At 29.0% G+C, this 23,924-nt stretch overlaps 2 protein-coding genes across 3 annotated transcripts; one reads left to right on the forward strand and one right to left on the reverse strand.

The window, feature by feature from the left end:
• Nucleotides 1-660: 660 nt before the first annotated feature.
• Nucleotides 661-10,383, reverse strand: LOC105152079 (putative cytochrome P450 6a20). Of its 2 annotated transcripts, none has more exons than XM_011066135.2 (7): nt 10,254-10,383; nt 9,885-10,060; nt 6,043-6,412; nt 3,568-3,905; nt 3,162-3,392; nt 1,586-1,834; nt 661-1,094 (listed from the first exon to the last, which is right to left on the reverse strand). In XM_011066135.2, exons 2-7 carry the CDS (start codon nt 10,051-10,053, stop codon nt 928-930), a joined length of 1,524 nt encoding a protein of 507 aa, XP_011064437.2. In that variant the 5' UTR covers nt 10,054-10,060; nt 10,254-10,383; the 3' UTR covers nt 661-927. The 2 variants fall into 2 exon arrangements, with proteins under 2 accessions (XP_011064437.2, XP_011064438.2); XM_011066136.2 differs by having other exon boundaries at nt 10,215-10,371.
• A 4,833-nt stretch (nt 10,384-15,216) lies between these two features.
• On the forward strand, nt 15,217-19,149 carry c12.1 (spliceosome-associated protein CWC15). Its single transcript, XM_011066133.2, has 3 exons — nt 15,217-15,507; nt 16,964-17,267; nt 18,839-19,149. Exons 1-3 carry the CDS (start codon nt 15,377-15,379, stop codon nt 19,079-19,081), a joined length of 678 nt encoding a protein of 225 aa, XP_011064435.1. The 5' UTR covers nt 15,217-15,376; the 3' UTR covers nt 19,082-19,149.
• Nucleotides 19,150-23,924: the final 4,775 nt, after the last annotated feature.

A 23,924-nucleotide genomic window follows, 5' to 3' on the forward strand; every position in this document is an offset into this window, starting at 1 on the left:
AAAGAGTACTCGGATTTTTCGAGCAACCCACCTTTTCATTAAAAATCAGATAAATTCCTACTTAAAGTATAGAATTTCTTCGAAAAACGCCGAAACAGACTTTTAGGCAGAAAAATATGTTAAACTTAAAATCGGACAGTTTTTAATAAATTAGTTTTATTTATAATAAATTTTTATATATTCCGAAAAATTTTGATTAAAAAATCCGAATTTGTTCAATTTTATCTGGAATATTTAATTTTGGAAAAATTTTTTTGCCGGAATTCCCATACATCGGCATTCTCACGATTATAATTAGATTTCTGCGATTGAATTATCCATATTAGACATCTATCATGGAACAAATCGGAATTATTCCATTTTCATCAGAAAACATAATAGAATTCCAATCGGAATCCTTTCCAACTTGTTCCATGATAGATGCCCAGAAAAATTTAGTCGCAGTAACTTGACTATCGAGCTATTATTATGGCAAGTTCACTATATAAGACAGTGATAAAACTTGTTATAGGAAAGATACAGGAACAGCTATATTCACTTAATTCGCGTCACACGGTCATCCATAATAACAGTCATCTGATTCAATAAAAAAAAGTATTGAAGTTCTATAAAAATAATTCAGGCCTGTTAGGTTATTTATAATGTTAGTTATAATAAAAATTCATTTAAATGTTTATGTTTAATTCATCCAATATCCCTGCAAAAATTCAAATAATTACAACACTGCTGACTACAATATTTATTTGTTCGAATATTTCACACGAGCGCTAAGTAGTTTATATTATTATATTATCATATTCAATATAATAAAACATAACAATAGTATATATAGTGTATAGAAACAAGATACAATAAAAATAAAAAAATTGATACATAAAAGAAATTTGTATATTTTCATTCTTAATATCGCAATCTGATATCAATTTTTTATTTTCGTGGTTCAATAATAAAGTGCACACCACTTTTCGCTGTGAGAATAAAACTATTTTCGCTGAAGATAAGTGGGATCGGAGTCTGGGAGTGAAGCTTAAATATATATCTCGACAAAAGACTCACGAGTCCAACCTTTGTTTGCGTATAGCCAAATCGTGAACCTGAAAATTAATAATACATGACATGCGAAATATTTTTGTATTTTTCGTATAGCTATTTTAATGATTTTACAAAGCTTTCCTCAAATTCAACCTTTTAGAATATATTTATTAATTTTTTTAATATATGAAAACAGCAGAAGTTATGCAAAATTAAATCAATAATTTAATAAAATATCTTTATAAACATTTTCGCAAGAGAGAGGAAGAAAAATAGGGAGGGAGAGAGAGAGAGGGAGAGAGAGAGAGAGAGAGAGAGGGAGGGAGGGAGGAAGGGAGAAGAAGGGAGAGAGAAGACATATTATTTACAATTGAATGTCCTTAGGGCGCCCACGAAATGTTTCTGTACTATTAAGGATGCTATTAGGATATATAGTAGCAGTCATTATTAATAAAACATCATTTTTAAGCATACGCAATTTCAAAAATAACAAGATGATTTTATCAATTTTAGTGTAATAAATTAGATGCAGTATTAATGGATTAATACATACCAATACAGTTTCGTGGGCCTTCTCCGAATGGCAAATAAGTATAAGCATGCCTTTCTTCTATTTTATCTGCGTTGAATCTTTCAGGGTCAAATTTATCTGGATTCGGATATATCGACGGATCTCGATGTAAGCCTAATACTGGTATAGTTACTGATGTTCCTTCTGGCACATGAATATTTGTCGGTAATGTTATTTCTTTGGTACAAATGCGATTCAAAACAGGTACAGGTGGATATTTTCTCATAGTTTCTGCAGTACATAAAAGAAAAGTATAAAGATACTTTCCCAAAATGTAAGTAATATACATGAACATGCATTCAAATAGTACATAAATAACGAGATTTTTTTCTATAATAAATTTTTTTCTTCTGTGAAAAATTTTATTGCACAAAAATAGAAAATTGTGTCTCATAATAATTGAAATTAACATAATGCAACGAGGATGTTTCAAATAAGAGCGATGATCTCGTAATTGACAGATTGCGAGTTCAAATCCCGTATCTTGTATATACGAAAAATTTGGTAATCCGTACTAACTAATAGAAATCACAAAAAAACTTTTTAGATCTAGGTGATTTTTTTACTAGAGACATATAAAGATATAGTTCGCTATCCCGTCGCGAAAAGTAGATGATTTTACTATTAATGGCTATTCTAGAAATTTTATCACTGGTCAGTGATAAAATCTTCAGTAGTAAGATATTGCCATTGGTAAAATTCCATTGAAAGCACTACTGGATTGTATAAATGAGTAATTTTCAATGTGAATGATTCCTATTGACAATAATCCAATAACAAAATATTATACACTAACCGAATGATATTCCTATTGATGCGTATTCAATAGTAACTAAATATATCATTAATCGAATGATATTCCTATTTGACTGCATTCAATGACAAAATATTTTACCACTGATCGAATAATTTTCTTATTGAACGCTTCAAGTAGTAAAATCATTCAATAATGATAATGCCGTTGAATCCGTATAATTTTATCATTAGTTCGAATGATTTTACTGATCTGAATGATAATACCATTGACACTTTCGCGACGGGATAGCTATCCTCTCATTATACACTGAAAAAAAAGATGTATCAACAATCTTATCTTAACTGAAAACAATTTTGTTAATTCAATAACTCCATAAAATAAATATATCAGAAAGTTTGCGGGTTATCGCCGTGTTTTTATCCATTGTTAATTATTTCGTAAAATGTTGACAAAGCCTTTTAAAATCTTTGAAGATATATGTGTAAATATCCGTGAAAGCTTAAAAAGTGTTATCAATGAAACAAATACTTATGTTTTTGTTTTAGTAAAATTTTATTTATTTCATTAATATTGTTGTTAAATTAATAAGATTATTTATAGTTAAAATAATGCTATTGAAATAACATCACTTTTTTTCAGTGTACTATCCGAGCCAGAAATGATAATGAGATCAACGTCGATTCGAGATCAATTTGATGATTTCGACAATAATCGACGTTGATTCGACGACAATTTGATAATTTTGACGTTGAATTGACCTCAATTTAATTGTCATTTTAGTGCGATAATATATATACTTGCCATTTACTACTTTATGGAGGTATGTCATTTCATTCATAGCGTCGTAGCTCAGTTCACCATGTTTTTCTAATATTTCGTCGATTTCCTTGCGAACTTTGTCTTGAATATCTTGATGTTGAGCTAATTCATACAGAGCATACGTTGCCGTTGTTGAGGAGGTTTCGAAGCCAGCTACGAAGAAGACGTAACTTTGCGCAGTCGCTTCTGTCATGGTAAGTTTATTCACAGTTGCTGCAAGTAAAAAAACCACATATTTAGTTATGATATAATTTTAAACAAAAGCACATTTTAAGAAAAAAATTTAATTATTTGATTCATAATGAATGCAAAGAGAAATAATGTATATTTATAACACATTGTGGAGAAGTTTATTAATATAAGAATAAATATAAATTATATATATTACATGATACGTTGGTAATCTTTTTATCATCATCAGGATCAACATAATTCCTCTTCATTAGTTGTAAAAGCAGATTTACAAAGTCATATCTAACGATATTATGAGATTGCCTATATTCTACAGTCTCTCGAAACATATTCATATAGAAACTGATGACGTTTCGGTCCGTGAAGGGGATGGAAAAAAAATCCATAATTTTCGGTGCAAACATAGATAAGGCAATCCAAATTGGATTTATCTCTAAAATCTTTTTTTGATAGCCTCTGTACTGGTTATTGGGATCCTCAATGCAATCAGATTCGATACCAAAAGCTGTTGACATGATCACGTCCGTTGTATACCTATTGATAGAATTGATAAACAGTTTTTAATTAATATTATTAAATTTTATCGAAATTACGAAATTATGAAATTTTATACCAAGTTGAAGACAAACAAAAATCAATTCTTATGAATAAAGAAACATTGATTTTCCCATTTTAACACATAGTTGTGTTTTTGCAAAAAATATAATATTCAAACAAAGATTCAGAAATAATAGTTATAAGAGAGTGGAAAAATCAAACAGAGTTCTAAGATTTAAATAGAAAACCGCCAAGGAATAACACTAGATATAATACAAAAAATTTTTTATTAAATAATTTAATTTACATCAAAGAATATCATTTTCAACTTTTGTTTGATCTTCAATTCTGACACATAACAAAATGAAATTTTTAATCCAAAATATTCTACACAACAAATAAGAATGGGACAACAATTAAATAATTGTAATAAGATGTCAAGTATTAACAACTTATAGTATAGAAAATAAGTAAAAAATTGAACAATTATTTAAACGAAGATAATAAATTCATCGATCAGAGTAAAAATTTGTTAAATCCATAGGAAAAAATGTCCGTTAAAATCAAATATTAAAAACTTCAACATTAAATAGGTTCACACAAGAAAAGTAAATCATCTATAAAAATATGAGTAAATGTGTAGCATATTATTAATGGTCATGAATTCAATATCACAACTTACTGAAAAGAGCATAACAGAATAATCATGTAAAATTTGTTCCTTAATCGAGCTCAAATTGGTATCATTAATTCTTTGAGATATAAAACTTCTCCAAATATTAGTTTTTGTATTATGAAGACGGAAAGTGAGATTTCTCAAAAAAAACTGGACCGATTTTAATGAAAAAAATATATACTGTAAACATCGTTTAGATGAGTTTAAGAAAATTTTGTGATAAAAAGAATTGAAAAAGTTTTCGAATTTTTTATGAACTTTTTTGTAATACAAATGTGTTTAAAAAATAACCGAACTTTTTGAATTACGCGACAACGGAGCGTCCTAGCGACGTGTGGTTGGCAACAATTGTTATAATCTTCCGACTTCCGAGTAACCGACTTTTTTCAGATTGTTTACATCTCGTTTAGTTTCAGAGTTATTGCTATTTTAGTGCGAGTTTTAGTGTTTGTAGTGAGTTTTAGTGTTCGTAGCGATTTTCGCGATGTCCGATTTACGGGAGTAACAATTCAATGTAAAATTTTTGTATTTCAATGGAGTTGTGCATTTTGAATTTTTGCCTCAAGATCAAACAATCAATCATCAGTACTACGAAGGCAAGACTTTGAAAAGGTTGCGCGAAAAAATTCGCAAAGAGACCACAATTGTGAGACAACTCAAGAAGTATAGTTAGAAGTTTTTTATTGCTGCACTCTGATTGCTGAACCAGTGTAATAAGTTGAAATGAAACAAATGTATATTTGTTTTGCTTCAACTTATTGCACTGTGTACTAGTCCAGAAAGTGCAGCAATAAAAAATAGACCTATGATTCTTTCACCATGACAATGCGCTTGTCAATTTGCCAGTTTTGTGCCATAAATCAGATAATTGTTCCTCCTCCAGCCTACTGCCCAGACCTTACTGCCTGCGACTTTTTTTGTTCTCAAAATTAAAATCAGTGTTGAAAGGACGCCATTTCGATACCATTGATGAATACCATTAAGAAGAATTTGTCACTAACATTGAAGGATATTCCAAAAGAAGCTTTTCTGGACTGCACGGTAAAGTGGAAACACCGCTGGAACAAGTGTGAATAGAGGAGAGGAGGAAACTACTTTGAAGGAAACAAAGATCAATAAGCTATATGTTTAATAATAAAAATTAAAAAAAAAGTTTGATTATTTTTTTGAACAGGCCGTATATAACTTTTATCCTAAATTTTTATCGTTTTTTTTATCTAGCCGCTTTTGCATGGTATTATAAGTAGATTAAATTAATTAATAAAATTACATTCTGTATACGCCAAAAGGACAAAACACTTTTTCTTAATTTAGATATGTTGTTTATCTACTTATCATATAATTCTAATTTTATTTTCTATTAGGCTAACACTTTTAACATTAAAATGAAGGAGATTCTACTTTTGTTGTTAAAAAAATTTATTTATTTTAATAACAATTTCTTTAAAATTAATTTACCTTGAAAGCATCTCTTTCATCTCAATGGAATCTTTCGTTTGTGCTTTTTCCTTTAAATACTTTGCAAGTTTTTCGCTATATTCTTTCATAATTGGAAACATCTGTTTTATTTTTCCTGAAGTAAAAGTTGGTGTCAATTTGACACGTAAATTTCGCCATTTTTTTCCGGGCATAAGAAACAAATGGCCGGACAACGGATCAACTTTTTCGTTGAAGTACATTCCACGATCATGGAAACTTCCGAATTCCTTTGTCAATACCGTTCGAATAAGATCGGGATCAGCGATTACCAAATTTGGTTTAAATAACGTATACATTCCAAAAGCGCGATGATCTTTATATTTCATATAAGCATTTTGGAAGAGTTCGCCTGTTGAAAACAAAATTATTTTTTAATTAATTTCATATTTCAAGTAGAAATAAATAACATAAATTATAAAATTTATTAAAATAAAAATAAATGTGTAATAATTACTTAAAGATCAATATAATAATTGTAAATTGTAACAATTACAATATTAGAAAGTATAAAATATAATTAATGAAAATTTATTATATATAAGTATTTGTGTTTCCCGGAATTAATTTTTAATGCCGAAATAGATAATTCTATATCTTTATTTAACAAGGTTTCTTTCAAAGTATTTTTTTGGACAGCTACACATATTTGTCAACATATGTAAAGCGTTTGGAATCATTCCTGAAAATCATTTATAATTTTTTGTGCTTTTACTGCATTTTTAGTGATTTTCTTTGTGTGCTTACGAATCGTTGCCGCTCTAGAGGCTTCTTCTAAGCGCAAAAACAGATAAAAGATCAGACGATCTGAAAAATATGGCAAATATGTGTGTGTGCTACACAGCCATGATGTTATGCTTGGCAAGGTACTGCTTAACTCTTTCATGCCTGGTAGTTATACATATATTATATAATATGCCAAACTTTCAATCAGGCACAACATCTTAGAGAATAATGAATTTACGATTATTCTGTAAATATATTATAAATATCTTCTTTATTTTAAACGTTTCAACTTATCTTGAAAAATCTTGAGAAATCTTTCTCAGCTATATAAATATACATCGAAATAGATATGCTCATGCACATAAAGATTGTATCACAAATTACCAGAGATGAAGTGATATTAAATCTGAAGATGCAAAAAAACTAGAATGAAAAAATACAAAACACTAAAAAATCGAGTGACTCACTTTAGTAGATAAAGAATGTATCAAGGAGCTTTAATACATAATTATTCACAGAATTATATTTGTATAAAAAGTAAGAACAAGAAATCAGATATAAAGATCGACAGTGTCTGTATTACGTCTGTACGTTAGATATTTATTCGATTATATATATACATGCAAGAAAATAATTTAAATAAGTGAACTGAAAAATGGAGAATTGCTTTATGCTTATGTATCTATGCTAAATAATTTTATTCTGGTTAATTTTCATAATAATCACTTTATATTCGTTTAAATATTCTTATGTGTTACATAATATGTAATAAATATTCTTGATAATACATTATAATCTCAATACTTAATAAGAATATTTACTATATGACTCTTTCGTTTATTTTAATATTTTTTTAAACTTGTGCGACATGTCCTAACATATGGACATACGGACACTGTCGATCATTATGTCTGATTTCTCGTTCTTACTCTTTAAACAAATGTAATTTTATGAATAATTATGCATCAAAGCTTCTTGACACACTTTCTATCTACTAAAGTGAACCACTCAATTTTTTAGTGTTTCATATTTTTCTATTCTTTATTCTATTAGATTTCTTGCATTGCCAGATTTAACATCACTTCATCTTTAGCAATTTGTGATACAATCTTTTTGGATGTGTGAGCTTTTCGATGTATATCTACATATGCTGAAGAAGACTCCAAAGTGAGTTGAAATTAACGTACAAAATAAAGAAGACATTATTTATCTATAGAGTAATTGCAATTTCATTATTTTAAGATCTTACACCTGATCATGATAATTCCAACATATCCGAAAATATAATGATTTTTTAAAGAAATCAATGGCTGCGTTTCAGCAGAGAAAGCAACTTTACAAATGTAAAATTCTTCAATACGATTGGTTTATAAATTTAGATCCATGAAGAATCAATCGTATTGAAAAATCGTATTGAGAACAACAGTTGCAAAGCTGCTTACTCTGCCGAACGCAGCCACGCAAATGTGATGATATAAGGAATTGAAAGAACTATAATAATTAAAGGGATACGTTGTCAACAATTTACAATTAAATATTGACAAAGATGTGTATACTGCTTAAAAGAACTTCGAAAGAAATATTGTGTAAATAAAAGTAAGATTATAGTTAGCTGGGAAAAAATATTTTATATATATAATTATATAATATAAATAAAGATATAAATACGATAAATCTGAAGATAAATCTAATAAAAAATAACAAATTAAATATAATATATAATAATATAAAAAATAAAATATTCAATCTCATCGTACTCAATTTCTATAAACTTAGTAAATAACATAAAAACAACAGAAAAACTTAAATAAGAATTAAAATGGATTAAAGTTTTAAATCATTTGAATCCATATAAATGCATGTATTTTAGTGGCATTCGTACATTTTCACTTTTTTAAAATTTAATTTGATAGAAAATCTTTTTCAGATTTAATTAAATTGAAAAACTGCATTTTTTATAAAAATTTTGATTTGAACAATATTTCCAATGTACATATTATATTTAAAGAGCAATTTTTTTTAAATTGAAAAATATAGAAATGCAATTTTTTTTAGATTGAAAGATATAGAAATGTGCTTCATGCAATTCCTGTAAACGAATAAAAATGCATTAGGATTGAAAAGAATTTATTTCAAAAATTTATTTCGTTCGCGAATGCGCACTTTTGAAAATTTAAATTTCAACCATTTCTTTTTTCATTTATTGAGAATTAAGTAGGGGAGATCGGGGCTGGTTGTCATAGTTTTTATTAGAAAAAAGTGAATATTTGTGTGTGTGTGTGATTTTGAAATATTATATATGTTATACCTACATCCTTTAAGTATTAAAAAAAAAACATTACTCGTAAATTTATTATACCGTAAAAATAAATTATTTAATTTTAAATGAAGCTGCGAAAATGTGACAACTATTCTGGGTTGATTGTCATACGTTCTAGGATTGGCAACATATTTGTAATGAACAATACATAAAAAATACCATTTTTATTTTAATATCAGTTCTATTTTGAGAAATAATAGTAACAATGGTATTAATACAAATAAATAATTATTTTAAAATACGTAATTTGGTTTTGTACCATAGTTTCTATATAAAAAATAGTATATTTCAATTCTTACATAACATATCGATCGAACGTTTCAGCTCCATTCGAGCCATCTTCAACGATGAAATAATTATAATACATATGATGTTCTTAGTTGTAATTCATGTGATGTATTAAATCAAAGAGTGCAGCAAGTAGAATGAATATCGCGATATCAAGGGATATCGCGATTAAGAATGTCAGACAACAAAATAGGTGATAAGAAAAATTTACTCACCAACTTCATTTTCTTAAAAATCGCTATAAATAATATATAATATACAATGTGGTGTAAATCATTTTACATAACAAATTAATATTATATCAGTAATCTACAGTAAAAAAAAAATTTTTTTTGCCATGTCTCGTTTATAAGCATTTTGACAATCAATCCCGTATACGACAATCAGTTGCGGTCTCCCCTAATTTATGAGAAATTGTAAAAATAAGTTCCTCTTATTTTTATGTATTAATATTAAATTATGTATTAATATTAAATATAAAGATACTGACCTAGTGACACCTTTCCAGTTATAAGATCTGTTAAATTTCCGGTGGGTACAACGGGTTTAACATAAAAAATACCTCTCTTGTGCCAGAAATTAAATATCACAAATTTATAATAAACATACAGGATGCTCAAGGCAAAAATGAAGACCCCGATTAATTCCGCAAGTACCATCGTAAATCTGAAATATGATAATAAACAACTTATTCGTAAAACATCAATATTATGTATAATTTCATTAAAATATTAAATTATAAATTTATTCTTTTATGCTTCTATAATTTGCACCAGACATATGATTTATAACTCATTATTCGCAATTTTTTATTCATTACATTTTTGGAAATTTATCGTTTGTGAGAAAATCAACTGACTCGGAAATGATATTATTTTTGTTCGTACGATCGAAGCACGTCACTGTTAAAACTGAGTATGAATCCACCAATGTCTTACTGTGTACTGAAAAGTATTTAGTTTCCAACAATGCTTATGTAATGAACATATATGATTAATTAAAAAAAATATCCAGAATATGTCAAATCATGCTGATACAGAGAAAAAGACATGTTGGACATGTATCTATTAAGATAATATCAGTAGTTGTCTAGTTACGTAAATTTATTTATGAAATCATAAATACTATTGCTTGTAGTATATACTTGTATTATTCTCTCATTTTATTTGCAAAAGAACTATAGCACTTGTATACCCGATTTAACGTGCGATTCAGGGTTTTAAAAACTATAATGAAATTGTTCCCACTTCACTGGCAAACTTTGAAATTCAGGACCGTAGCGGTATCATTTCACATGTTATTTTATTTATATTTATGATAATTTTTTAATTAACAAACTATGATTATTATATTTATACTGAGTGATCCGAAATTCACGAATTTGTACAGGACATAACATCACTTTATGCTAAAAGAAACAACTTTTTCCTTTTGTAAAATTGTGTCTATCAAATAGTTTTTGCAGAAGAGCAGGTTGAAGTTATACGTGTAAATGGAAAAATTATCAATTGTAATTTTACTACAGGAAAAAAATTCGTTTTAGCACAAAAACAACTTTAAAAAAAAACAACTTAAAAACAACTTAAAAAATAACTTAAAAAGAACCGATCAAAAACAATTAAAATTGAAAAAGGCTCCAAAGATTAAATCAATAAAGGAGTATAAAGCCAATGAGATCCGACACAGTTGTACGTGTGTAATCAAAAATAATATATATGTCAATCATTGATTACAAACGTTTCGATCATAAGATTAGGTCCTCTTCAGTGTAATAAAATAATAAAATTATCGAAGTCAAATTGATACGTTGTAAAATAATACACGAATATTGTAAATCATCGTTAGGCCGTTGTCTAAGATTAAGAATTTCATTATCGTCTGTACTTAGCTAGATACCCAAATAAGAATTCAGTCATTTAATTAAAATCGAATTAATATGTGAAATTTTCAAAATGTTATAACCTAGTCAATGTGTATATATATATATATATATATATATATATATATATATATTATTAATATTGAAATTGATTGTATCAGTTAGATAAAACTTACATCAGCATAACGATGATCTGTTATAACGCAATATAATTATATAATAACTATGCCTTGAAAGCGTATGAGAGAACATTTCTCAATGTTATAAGTATAAAAGTTAAACAGAATAAATACCAACGCAAAACTCGACGATATAAATTTATAACTTATAAAACGCATACATTTCCTGTAAATTAAATTATTATATAACAGATCCAACAATTCCGTGTCATTTTGCAGATTAAGTTAATTTTTTTGTTTTTTTATATGGATCGCTTCCTAAATTAATCTTTTATTAAATCCTTATTCTCCATCTAAAATTTTGATGTCTTTCCAATTAAAATCGTGATTGTATTTAATTCTATGTTCTGTGATTACAGAGTGTATGATATTCCTATTTATGTGATTCATTAATCATATCTTCAATGACCGTTTCGCTTGACGAAGAATGATCAAAAACACTTATTATGAATATTATGAAATATTTGTTATAAATGTTATAGTAAATAAGTATGCTATTTAAATACTTAATGAGACATTATAATTCAAATTAAAAATATTCATCAGAAATATTTATTAGTATTTATCATAAATATTACATTAAATATTTAATTTATCTTTTAATAATATTTCAAATAAAGTTTTATATAAAAAATAATAATGTACAAGCAATGAGAAGGTTAATACAGTAGGGATATACTTATCCTCGGCCTCATTTAGAACATGCGGACTAAATGCTTGTAAAGACATCGATGAAAATTATCTACAACTTGCTGATGATGATTTGAAGTAAACCGAAACATTCAAGAAATTTGTATTGGCACTCTTAGTAGATTAATATGAATATTATATGAATTTTGTGCATCAAAATTTTCGCACTGTATTAACGCTCTCATTGTCTGTACATTTTATTATTATTATTTTTAATTTTGAGGACACTATTATTTAAATTTTTCTTTATGTAAAATATATAGAAAATATTTATATAACATTTAAAAAAATGAATAATAATAAATATTTGTCATAAATATTCTGTGTCGTCTAATAGGGAAAATTTAGCTGAAACATAGCCGAAGGACCTTATGAACTCTTATAATAATTTAAAATAACTTCAATTTCGCATTAGATTTGCACATTCTTTTTAACGCGTGTCTACAGAATTTATATAAATGACATAAAGGTAAACATATATTGCTACACGCTTCAATCGGTATCCATGCTGATGCTATTCTTGTGCGCTTAACTCATATGGAGGATATTTGCGCGCTATTTCCAGGTTCGATGTATAGGTTCTGTGATTATATGGAGGATATTTGCGCGCTATTTCCAGGTTCGTGTATATTACAATAAAGTTTCAGTGTAATCTTATTATCAAAAAACGAGGTGAAATTTCGTATAAAATATCTTTTTTGCAATAAGATACTTTTTATGAACGAGATACACAGCATATCTTTTAGAGAGAATAACGCTTCTGAGTTATATAACGATGTTGCACGCAACACATTTTTTAATTATATAATACAATGTTGCATGCAAACACGCTTGATGCATAAATGTAAATGCTTTTTTCTATCTCATTTATGACGTTCATGACATTTATGACATTTATGACATTTAGATACGTTATCATTCAAAAAATATTATAAGATGTTTTGCTAGTATCAAAAGCTAGCTTAGAGAAGTTCTCTAACGAAGTTCTTTACGCTTTTAGCGTAGAATTAAGCTGAAACTGATTTATCGAAATATTAATTATGTGATCGATGATATATTTATGCCTGATGTGAACGCAAGAATAAAGCAGCGTCCGACCTCCATTGATAAATCATACTATCATTTTTTAATCGATTTCAATTGACTCGGAATGGTTTCGAATTAAAAAGAATCACTATGATTAACTTAATCCATGATTAACTTACCAAGCGACTGTATTATTATATTAATGTGGATAATATTTGTGTAGTTTTTTCGAGGCACACACATACATGCTTTATCCTTACGAATAAATTTATCCTTCAAAATTAATATTATATTTATTGAAATATTTTATGGTTTTATCATAAAAAATTGATTTTTGGAAAGCACATGTAACTAGAAATGCAATTTGTAGAAAAATTAAAGTTAGTGAGATACATGTATAGAAATAGTTTTCATTTTAGAGTCTTCGTAAAAAATTTTTATTTAAATACATTACATTACAATATTGCTAGAACGTTTTGCTGCAATATAATAAAAAGCGGACATCTTAACATTGTTAGAATTTTGTAACAATGATGAGCAACGTTTTGCAATCACCATGCAATATTACAATGTTTCAGTGAAATTATTCTGCAATATTTCTGCAATCTTTCTGTGCTGTATGGGACCCTATTAATTGAAAATATCTTTTGCTTTAGAAATCTAGAATCTGATAATAATTTTATATTAAAAATAGAAAATTGTTATACATGAATGTAGCAGACAAGGCTAGCAAGTAACGCGTTATTTGTAATGTCGTTACTGTTATAAGTTATTTTTTTCGGTAACGAATGGGTAACGACGTTACATTTTCTTCTGAATAACGTTCATGGTAACGCAATTACATTTTTGGGATAACGGTAATGATTTCACTAGTTGCTTTTATCATTACTTTATTTCTAACTACGTAACAGTTTAGTTGTAACTATAGCTTTAGAAAACAGAGATAAAACATTAACGGTCTAATTGACTGTCTAAATCACATGATTATGACTTTTTTTTCATTGTATTCACAGTTCACACGTATAAACTAACTCTTTATGTATAGCATGTAGTGGATAAGATTACGTGAGATTCTAATAAATAATATCCTCCCTTGTAGAAAAAAGATTATATTATATAATCTTTACAGTATATTTAATTTCTTAAAATAAAATCTTTCTGCGTCATATCTCACAAATTAAATATATGTATATAAAGCAGATTACAAATAATACTATTTTTTTATTTACAATACTATTAATATAATTTTAAAGTATTCATGAGTCATTCGTATCTTGTTTCTTTTCTTCGAAATACTGCATCTAGCTAAATAATGCTTTCTATCCTTTCCTTTTTTTTAAATATACAATCTCATAAATGTTTTTTAAAGATGTTAAAATATATATAAGAATCTATTCATAATTTTTATATATTTGCAAAAATTATGGAAATTAACTCAAACATAAACGACTCATCATGCACAGTAAGAAAATTGTATATGTATTAAAGAAAATTGTATATGTATTAAGAGTTAAACGTATAAAATATCTTATTAAATATATTTTGTTAAAAGTAATACGAAAAATAAATTTATTTTATCCTCAAATACCCACATCTCAAAAAAGTCCCTATCAACGGGAAATTTGTAACCCAGCATTTTTTTTTGCTTGTATCTCAGATTGTGCATTGATTTTAATTAATTTTTTTTAATCTATCGTTTGAAGATTGAAAAAAAAAATTTTTGAGTTAGAAAGTCTAAAATGTAGCACAAAAGATATTTTGCAATAAATGAAAAGGGATCGGAAAAAAACATTTAAATAAACCATGAAAATCGGGAAGGTTACGCTAATCCCTTGTGGGTACTATTCTTACATGTTATCTAGACTGTATTCCAAAATTCACTACCAGTGCTGAAAATTTACAGTTTACGTTACGTATACTATACATTTTTAGCACTGGTAGTAAATTTTGACACAGCCCTAGTATCAAGTCTAACCACTAAGGGCGCGGCGATCGGACTTGCTACCTTCGTTTGACACGGAGGTTGCTCTTCTCATTATATATGTTTTATGATCAAGCGCATTCGTTTCACTGTGAAACGTGAGTCATCAATTTCTCAGTCGCGTCTTGTCCTGTGATCTGTGTAGATCTGTATAAATTTGTCACTGCTGCATTCGATCTAATTATTTTGTGATTCATTCATCGTTGAAGTGATTTTTATACAAAAACATGACAACGGCGGCAAGACCGACCTTCGAACCTGCCCGAGGAGGACAAGGACGAGGCGAGAAAGATCTAAGCGCGATATCAAAGCAATACAGTAGTAGAGATTTGCCATCGCACACGAAACTTAAGTACAGGTAATCAAATTCGATCGATCCTGAAAATCGCCATCGATTTATCTTAATTCATGATGATCGCGTTAATTTTTGCATATTATAAAAAACCTAGAATCGCCATTCTTACTCTCGATTTATTCATGACAAAAACTCTTTTGAGGTTATAATAACCAAAGCTTCGTTTTAGATGGTTTAAGCCTATTCTATAATGTTCCTTGTTTCCTGTTTCTTGCCTTTTGTCTCTTGCTTTTTCTCCTTTTGCAACTGTTTTAGCGACAATTATATTTTTTGCTACGTGTTTTTTCTTGTTTCTTCCGAAGTTCGTTAACTTTTATCTCGGACAACATAAAACAAAAAACCGAATAAGAAACAAAAAGACAAGATGTAAAAAATAGCAAAAAACAAGAAACAGAAAAGAAAAAGCACATTGTAGAATAACCATTAAAGTTAAATAATCATTAAAACGGTGGAGTAATTAATTGAGTTTTAATGGTTTTTAAATTAGCTTTTCTTCTTCCCCTTTTTTTCCCTTTAAAAAATGAATTTATATATTTTTCCTGGTTTTAAAAGTATAAATATAAATAAAACGAGTAAAGTATAAATTAAACATTTAATACTACAAAGTATTAGTTTTTCCCATTTACACTAAAATTGAAATAATTCTTATTTGTAACATGTGATCGTAACTCAGTTTCTTTTTATTCTGTCAAGTGAGAATTAACTGAGTTTTTACCTACAATCTATACAAGTTTGAGTCAATGTGCTGTCTTGTTAACTCACATTAAAAGTTAGATTGTAAATCTGTGTTATTTGATAACTGCAAACAGTTGCAAAATAAAACGATCCTTTCTTATTACTGTATTTATACATTGACAATTTATTATCCTAGGAATAGACCTTTGGTTTTCATTATTAATTTTTTCTAGAGTATTAATATGTTATATAGCTGACTCAGTATACAATTGTCTTTTTGAAAACAGATTTACATAATGTTATAATAAAGACAATACCATGGTATACTGTACATACATACATATATATTATACATATATATATATATATACGTATATATATATATATATATACACACACGTATATATATATATATATATATACATATATATATATATGTATGTATATATATATATATATATAACATTTGCATAATAATAAAAAAATCATGAATTTGTATGATAGTATAAGCTAATTGTTAAGGTATTTATATCATTGATCAAAATAGTTGATAATGTTTGTACCTTTCAGTTATATCAGACTCTAAGATCCACTTGATAATCACATAAATTTTTCAAGAATTAGTTACTTTTAATAGTAAATTTTGTTGTTGTATGTGTATGATAATCTAACAAGAAACATGATAAAATATTGCATCAAATACACTAAGAAATATAAGAATTCCAAGAAAAAAAATTGTTTATGATGAATTTCTCTTAATACTAATTTTATTATTTCTCTACAGAGAACATGGTCAAGGAACAATTGAGGAATTGCGAAATCGAGACTTCAGAAAGGAATTGGAAGAAAGAGAGCGGATAGACAAGGATAAAGGATCAAGCCGTCGTGCCATTGAACCATCCAGGGAATCAACTGCATCTAGTACAAAAAGACAAAAGTTAGATCAAGTTCCTGCCGCCAGCTTAGATGCAGATGATCCACTTGATGATGAAGAATCAGATTCTGATAGTGATGAAGATGATACTGCTGCACTTTTGGCTGAACTTCAAAGGATCAAGAAAGAACGAGCAGCAGAACAAGCTAAGAAAGTTAGTATGCAATATTATAATGATCAAGCGACGCAGTGGCATTGCAATATCAAGTGCATAAAAATATATTGTATTAGGTGTACAATTTTGCTTCCGCCGTTTTTTTTCCGAAATTCGAGGCTTTATTGTAAAAAACTGGTTATACATTTATGATTCAAAGTATTGTCCATCGCTAGCCACTACTTTCTCCCAACTTTCGGGCAGCATACGAATCCCGCATCGAAAAAACTGGTCATCTTTTGAGGCGATCCACGAATCGATCCAATATTTTATTCTTCATAAGACCGGAAGTGCTGGTCAGCCAGGCCGTGTGCCATTGATCGAAACAAATGATAGTCAGAGAGAGCAACGTCTGGAGAATACGGCGGGTGGGATAGGACTTCCCATTTCAACGTTTCCAAGTATGTCTTGACCACTTTCGCAATGGGGTCGAGCATTGTCATGCTGCAAAATCACTTTATCGTGTCTCCCATTGTATTGCGGCCGTTTGTCTTTCAATGCTCGGCTCAAATGCATCAATTGCGTTCGATATCGATCGCCTGCGATTGTTTCAGTCGGTTTTAACAGCTCACACTACGCCGAGCTGGTCCCACCAAATACAGAGCATGACCTTGGAGCCGTGAATATTCGGCCATCGACGTGGAAGCATGGCCGGGAACTCCTTATGATTTTCTGCGCTTGGGGTTCGTAATGAACCCATTTTTCGTCCCTAGTCACAATGCGATGCAGAATTCCCTTCCGTCTTTGCTTTTCAAGCAGCTGTTCACAAGCAAACAAACGCCGTTCAACATCTCTCGGCTTCAACTCGTACGGCATCCAATTTCCTTGCTTCTGAATCATTCCCATGACTTTTGAAATGGTTTGTTGAGTCACTCCCAATGATCGTGCCAATTCTTCTTGATTTTGACACGAGTCTTGATCAAGTAATGCCTCCAATTCTGCATCTTCTCTCTTCCACCGCTATGCCAGTCTTCGACTGGCGTCAAAATCACCGTTCTTGAAGCGTTGAAACCACTCATGACACGTTCTTTCATTAATAGCGGCCTCACCATAAGTATTTGAGAGCATTCGATGAGCCTCAGCCGCAGATTTCTTCATATTGAAGCAGAAAATTAAAATCTCCCGCAAATGACGAGAATTTGGCTCGTAAACTGATATTTTCAATCGAGAATAACTTTATGATGCACAAATCGATTAATGTTTCTATGAGGTTATGTTGATAGATGCCCAAATTTATTGTATGACGTCTATGATCTATTTATTTCGATCATCACTTACCGCTAAATAAAAACCATTTATAGGAAAACGGCGGAAGCAAAGTTGTACATCTAATATAACAGGCCGCGTCGTTACTGTATATACAGGGTTGGCCATATTCGACGGAAAGATGTTTTTTTTTTTCAATCATGGGAAACGTCGTTACTCGATCTAACATCTCTTTCCCATGATTGAAAAAAAAAACATCTTTCCGTCGAATATGGCCAACCCTGTATGTTCACCGCTGCTAAGTTCGCGACATCTTATATCTATTATTTTATATTTATATTTATCTTATATTTATTATTTTGCAGGAAATGGAGAAACGCCAGGAAGAGGAGAGAATACGTATGGAAAATATCCTTTCAGGAAATCCTTTGTTGAATTATTCTTCACAGAGTGGAAGAGTAGATATGAAAGTACGAAGAAGATGGGATGATGATGTTGTCTTTAAAAATTGTGCACGTTCCGAACCGAAAAAGAAACATGATGTTTTTATTAACGATTCTCTACGAAGCGAATTCCATCGTAAATTTATGGAGAAATATGTTAAGTAATTTATTAATTATAAGCATTGTAAATAATTTTTTTACGTTATTGAATAAAAGTTTATTTCTTCTCATTATTCATATTGAATAATCATTATTAACCAATCCTAAACCAACAATTGAGCGTACTAGGGCAGCGTTTTCTCCCCAAATATGTGATGATAATCCGAGCGATGATGTAGGGCATTGTAGGATACTTCGTGAATTTGAGGGTCCAAAGAAATGCGGTTCCGGAACATCCTTTATAAAGCTTGAAAGAGAGGTTATGGGGCAGTTTTTTAGCGGGTAGGCGATGTCGTTAGCATCGATGCAACGATACATCGAATCCCGCACACCCGAGGAACTCGGACCTTGGGCGTCTTCCAGCCATCCGCTTATGTTCTTTGGAATTTAAGCGGTTGGTTAGGGTAAAGAAGATTTTTCTCCTCCGCGCAAACAAAAAAAAAACAATTGAGCACAATTATGATTAGATTATCTGTGTACAATTTCTTGTTGCTGATTTTGAATGCAAGATGATTGTAAAAGAAACACTTTAATGCATAAATATTAAATAATTATAAAAATTCAACCGTGCAACCTCGTAATGTAAATGTGTGTACTCTAAGTTATACTAATGTCGATATCATACTTGATGTTTTTGCAAAAAATATTCAAAATAAAACGGTAAAAAAAATTAGAATTTTTAATGCGTCCCACGCACTCGTAAAGAGAATGCTTGTGTAAAAGTAATATTAATTCTTTTCATACATGTCTTCTTTTCAAGAAAATTGATTTTGAAATTCGTCAGACACACACATAATTGAATCCAACTTAGCTATTATATTACTAAAATTAAAAGAGGAAGAAAAAGAATGAAGGAATGAGTGAATTGTTAGCAAGAAAAATCAGAGAATCAAGGAATTTATTAACCTATATAAAGTGGGAAGCTATACATATATCGAGACTATTATATTTTTCGGATAAATTTCGTAACATTCGAGTCTACTAAACGAGATCAATAACTCGATGAAAAAAATTATACAACGCTCAATAAAAAAAAAAGAAATTGAAGATAAAGATTCACTCTTTTGACTGCTGTAAATCGCATTTTTGTATGATTTTTATTTCACGTCATAGACCTTTGTAAAAAAATTTAGATTGATGTATCCATGATACCTTGTACAAAATTTTAGATTTGATGGGTATCCATTTGTATCGGTATAACTTCGTAAAGGATCAGTTAGATTGAAATATCAATTACCAATTTCGAAAATAGAGATTTTAACCTTTAAAATGCTTTAAAATACTTTTTTGATTTTTTGTCTGCGATGATTTTTTTACCGAATTACAGTTATTTCGAATATTATAAAATTTTGAACATGTTCCAAAGTGTTCCCTATTTTTTGTTAAGTAGTATTTTATATAATATATTAGATCACTATTGCACACTAATCGCGCTGTTCCTTTCATTATTTTTATTTTGAAATTTTATATTCGTCATATTGGATGTAACATTTTGAATTTTTTATTTTTAATATTAAATTTAAATTCAAAGAACACAAACAATATTTGTAACAAATCTTTAAAAAATTTATTAATTCTTAAATCTTGGCATTATCGTTACAGAAAATTATATGAACAGAAAATTATCTATCATAATATCACGTTAAAGTTATATTGAGGCAAGAGTAAAATACAACGAAATATAATAAATCTTACTTAAGAAAAGTTATAAAAGTTATCTTTCATACTTTAGTCAGGGAATTTTTTCAAAAAGTTACTGGGAAAAATCAGGGAATATTTTTCCGTTTTATTTTTATTAACAATGATGTGATTAAAGAATATAATAAGAATGCATCCATTTTTATATCATCAATTAACTATCTCTATTTACAGTACATCATTGATCATCTATTCTGCAGAGATAAATTCTCTAAGAGATCTCAATAAAAAAAAAAGAATTTTTATCTCCGTAAATTCTTGATTCCATAATTTTTTAAGAGACTTGCGCGATACATACGGTTGAGTAATAAATGAAAAATAAGGTAAACATCTCTTCGATGGTTCATCTACATATAAATGTCCATTTCTGATTCTGTGAAGTTCATAAATCCCTGTGAATTTTTGCCAATCTACTCCCTCTTCTTTTCCTGTATCGAATCGATATTTACTCGTCTTACCATTTCTGTGATAAACCGTGCGTTTTCGAGTCGCGGTCGTTGCATGTGCGCGTATATGTTTTTCGGTAGCGGATAGCGCGATCCGGTCTCGGGCGCAGCGCGCAACGAATCGCGCGCTGGGTCAAGTATAACCGGTCCCGGAGGGCCCTGCGGGAGTGCGGGGCCCTGCGGGAGTGCGGGGTCCCGCGTACGGGCAGCAAGCAGTCTACCGATGCAGCTGGTTAGCGCGTGCGTCGGTAGACTTCTTGGCACCAACTTGACACAGACATAGCCTCAACCAACTTGACGCGCCCAGCCATCTCACAAAGAGATATGATACAGCCCAAACAATATATTCGAAATTAATTTATGGATCGATGCAGTCACTTTGCTTGGTGGAATACTTAATTGCCCCCGTAAAGATCGCAGGCATCGTCTGCTTGGAATGACTTGTAATTTATTTCAGAATTCAGAAATTCGCGTTCGGAAATTTTATTGTCTTATATTTCGTTTTATGTAATAAAATATTTCAAGTATATGCAACACAATATACATACATATATATATATATAAAATTAAAAATAACATTTGAGTCTGAATTAACGCGAATTAGAAATCGTCCACACACACACACATACACACAAAGTGAAAACATTTGAAAAGCTTTCTGTCTTTTTCTAGTTTTTTGATTCTCCCAATAGATAGAAAGAGAGAGAGAGAGAGAGAGAGTAGAAAATTTAATGAAAGATTTGTCAATCTCTTAGAATCTATATATCGGATTATGTTTCGAAACAGATTTATACAAATTTATTTGATGAGAATATTACATTAGAGATTTTGGTAAAGTAATTTTCAAAATCTGAAAGTAGTATATTCGCAGGAAATTAAAATTAATCTCTAATTTGGAAATAGAAAATTTTATTTTGCAAATAGATAATTTTTTTTGAGTTTTTTTAATTAGATGCGATTAAAAAATAAACTCCGAAAAATAACTACAGCTGCATATTTTTTCAGAAAAAAATTGTTATTATTCTATTCTCTGTTTTTTATTCATATAATTGTAGTGTGTTTTAAATAATTTCCGAAAAGATTAGATAGCGAGAATAAACAAATTGGAAACGAAAAGGAAATTTCCCAAATATTATGCATGTTAAGATAACAGTTTATTGAGAAACTTGAAGGTTTCTTCATTGATTCAGCTTTTCTTGTGATAGATAAACTCTAGATAAACATGACGCAATGGGAAAAATATGCTAAAAATTTTTGAATTTTTTTCAGTGCAATCTTTTAACAACTGAGCATCTCAGCAATAAGATAACAATTTATTTTAATATATATTACCCAGATAACACGCAATGTCTAAAAGATATCTTTATGTTATCCTTTATAGATATTTTTTAGACACGTACATTTCAAAAAATGTCTTTAGAATGTCTTTGATATATGTTTTAGACATGCAAGCATTGTCCAGGTATATCTGTTTATACAATAAGTAATCCTATCACATATTTATCTCTTATCTATGTCTTTTCATATGCTTCTATAGGAATACAAGAAATGTACGATCCGATAAAAATATCACTTTTCGAAGAAATTGGAACGTGATTATTTGCATAACTCTCCCGTACGAAAAGGTGAATATATTCATATTTATATTCCTGTCGAAATCATATGAACAACTTTTTTGTACTATCTAACAATGCATAAAATTATACAACTTAAGTTTACATAGGGTCGATGAATAAAAATTAAAAATTGGAAAGTCTTTGTCTAATACTACTTCCATTTTATTTCATATTTCATTTTTGAATACATTATGCCTACAAATTAATCTTTATATCTTATCTGTGATGTTAATAACAGTTTGGTCTACGTTGAAGATATTAATTATATGCGTAGAAAAATCTTTTAAATAAGAAAGAAAAAAAATAAAAATACATATTATACTATATTGCAGTGAATGAAACAAGCAATTTAAGGGAATCCTAAAGACATCTGTAAATAATGTTTAATTTTTATATAACAATTACTTTTTCCTTTTTTACAGATTCAAAAATCATTTTTCAAGATTAAAATATGTACATTAATACATGGCTGTGAGATAGAGTTTATATCAAGAATGATAAAAAATTTTGATTGAGATTTTCATTTCTTAGTTCGATGTTACGCTTTAGCGTTGTCACGTCGTGACAACATTTGCTTAAAAAACTATGCAATTTGTATTTATTGTAATTGTATTGAAATAGTATAGTCTGGTGGTTTGCACGAAGGAATAACGGAGTTTTTAGAATTGAACTTAGACGTAACGTTTTACAAAAATTTATCACTCAAAAAAGATATTCGTTATGAGTGGCTTGTATCCAATCAAATTATATCCAATCGGATATATCACTTATATGTCAATGACATGTAAATCGTCTGTATATAAGTTACTAAGTACTTAATCCGTAAAATAATCATTTTTAGATCCTCTTAATAATTAAATTAAAATGAATGAAGCTCATTTTTGACGATTTATGTAATATAATTTGTTTCAAAATTCAGAATGGAATTTTATTCATAATTTCATGTTTCACATAACACGAGAATTGCATTTGAAGAATCAGAATACCGACGTGTACAAAATATTTATTAATAACGCGATAGAATTCTATTTGTGATTTTATATGTACACGAAATCTGATGTAGATTTTAGGTATCTTAAAATGAGAATT

Source organism: Acromyrmex echinatior, chromosome 17 (assembly GCF_024713525.1).
Source record: "Acromyrmex echinatior isolate Ae372 chromosome 17, ASM2471352v2, whole genome shotgun sequence".
In the NCBI taxonomy this organism is placed as follows: Eukaryota; Metazoa; Arthropoda; class Insecta; order Hymenoptera; family Formicidae; genus Acromyrmex; species Acromyrmex echinatior.

Bases quoted from the DNA above. Each gene is read 5' to 3' on its own strand.
- LOC105152079 (XM_011066135.2), bottom strand. From the start codon at position 10,053: ATGGTACTTGCGGAATTAATCGGGGTCTTCATTTTTGCCTTGAGCATC. The intron at 3,906-6,042 runs GTAAATTAATTT...TTCTATCAATAG, and splicing joins ATGAAAGAGATGCTTTCAAG to GTATACAACGGACGTGATCA. The intron at 1,835-3,161 runs GCAAGTATATAT...TATGTACTGCAG, and splicing joins CCTCCATAAAGTAGTAAATG to AAACTATGAGAAAATATCCA.
- c12.1 (XM_011066133.2), top strand. From the start codon at position 15,377: ATGACAACGGCGGCAAGACCGACCTTCGAACCTGCCCGAGGAGGACAA. The intron at 15,508-16,963 runs GTAATCAAATTC...ATTTCTCTACAG, and splicing joins CACACGAAACTTAAGTACAG to AGAACATGGTCAAGGAACAA. The intron at 17,268-18,838 runs GTTAGTATGCAA...ATTATTTTGCAG, and splicing joins CAGCAGAACAAGCTAAGAAA to GAAATGGAGAAACGCCAGGA.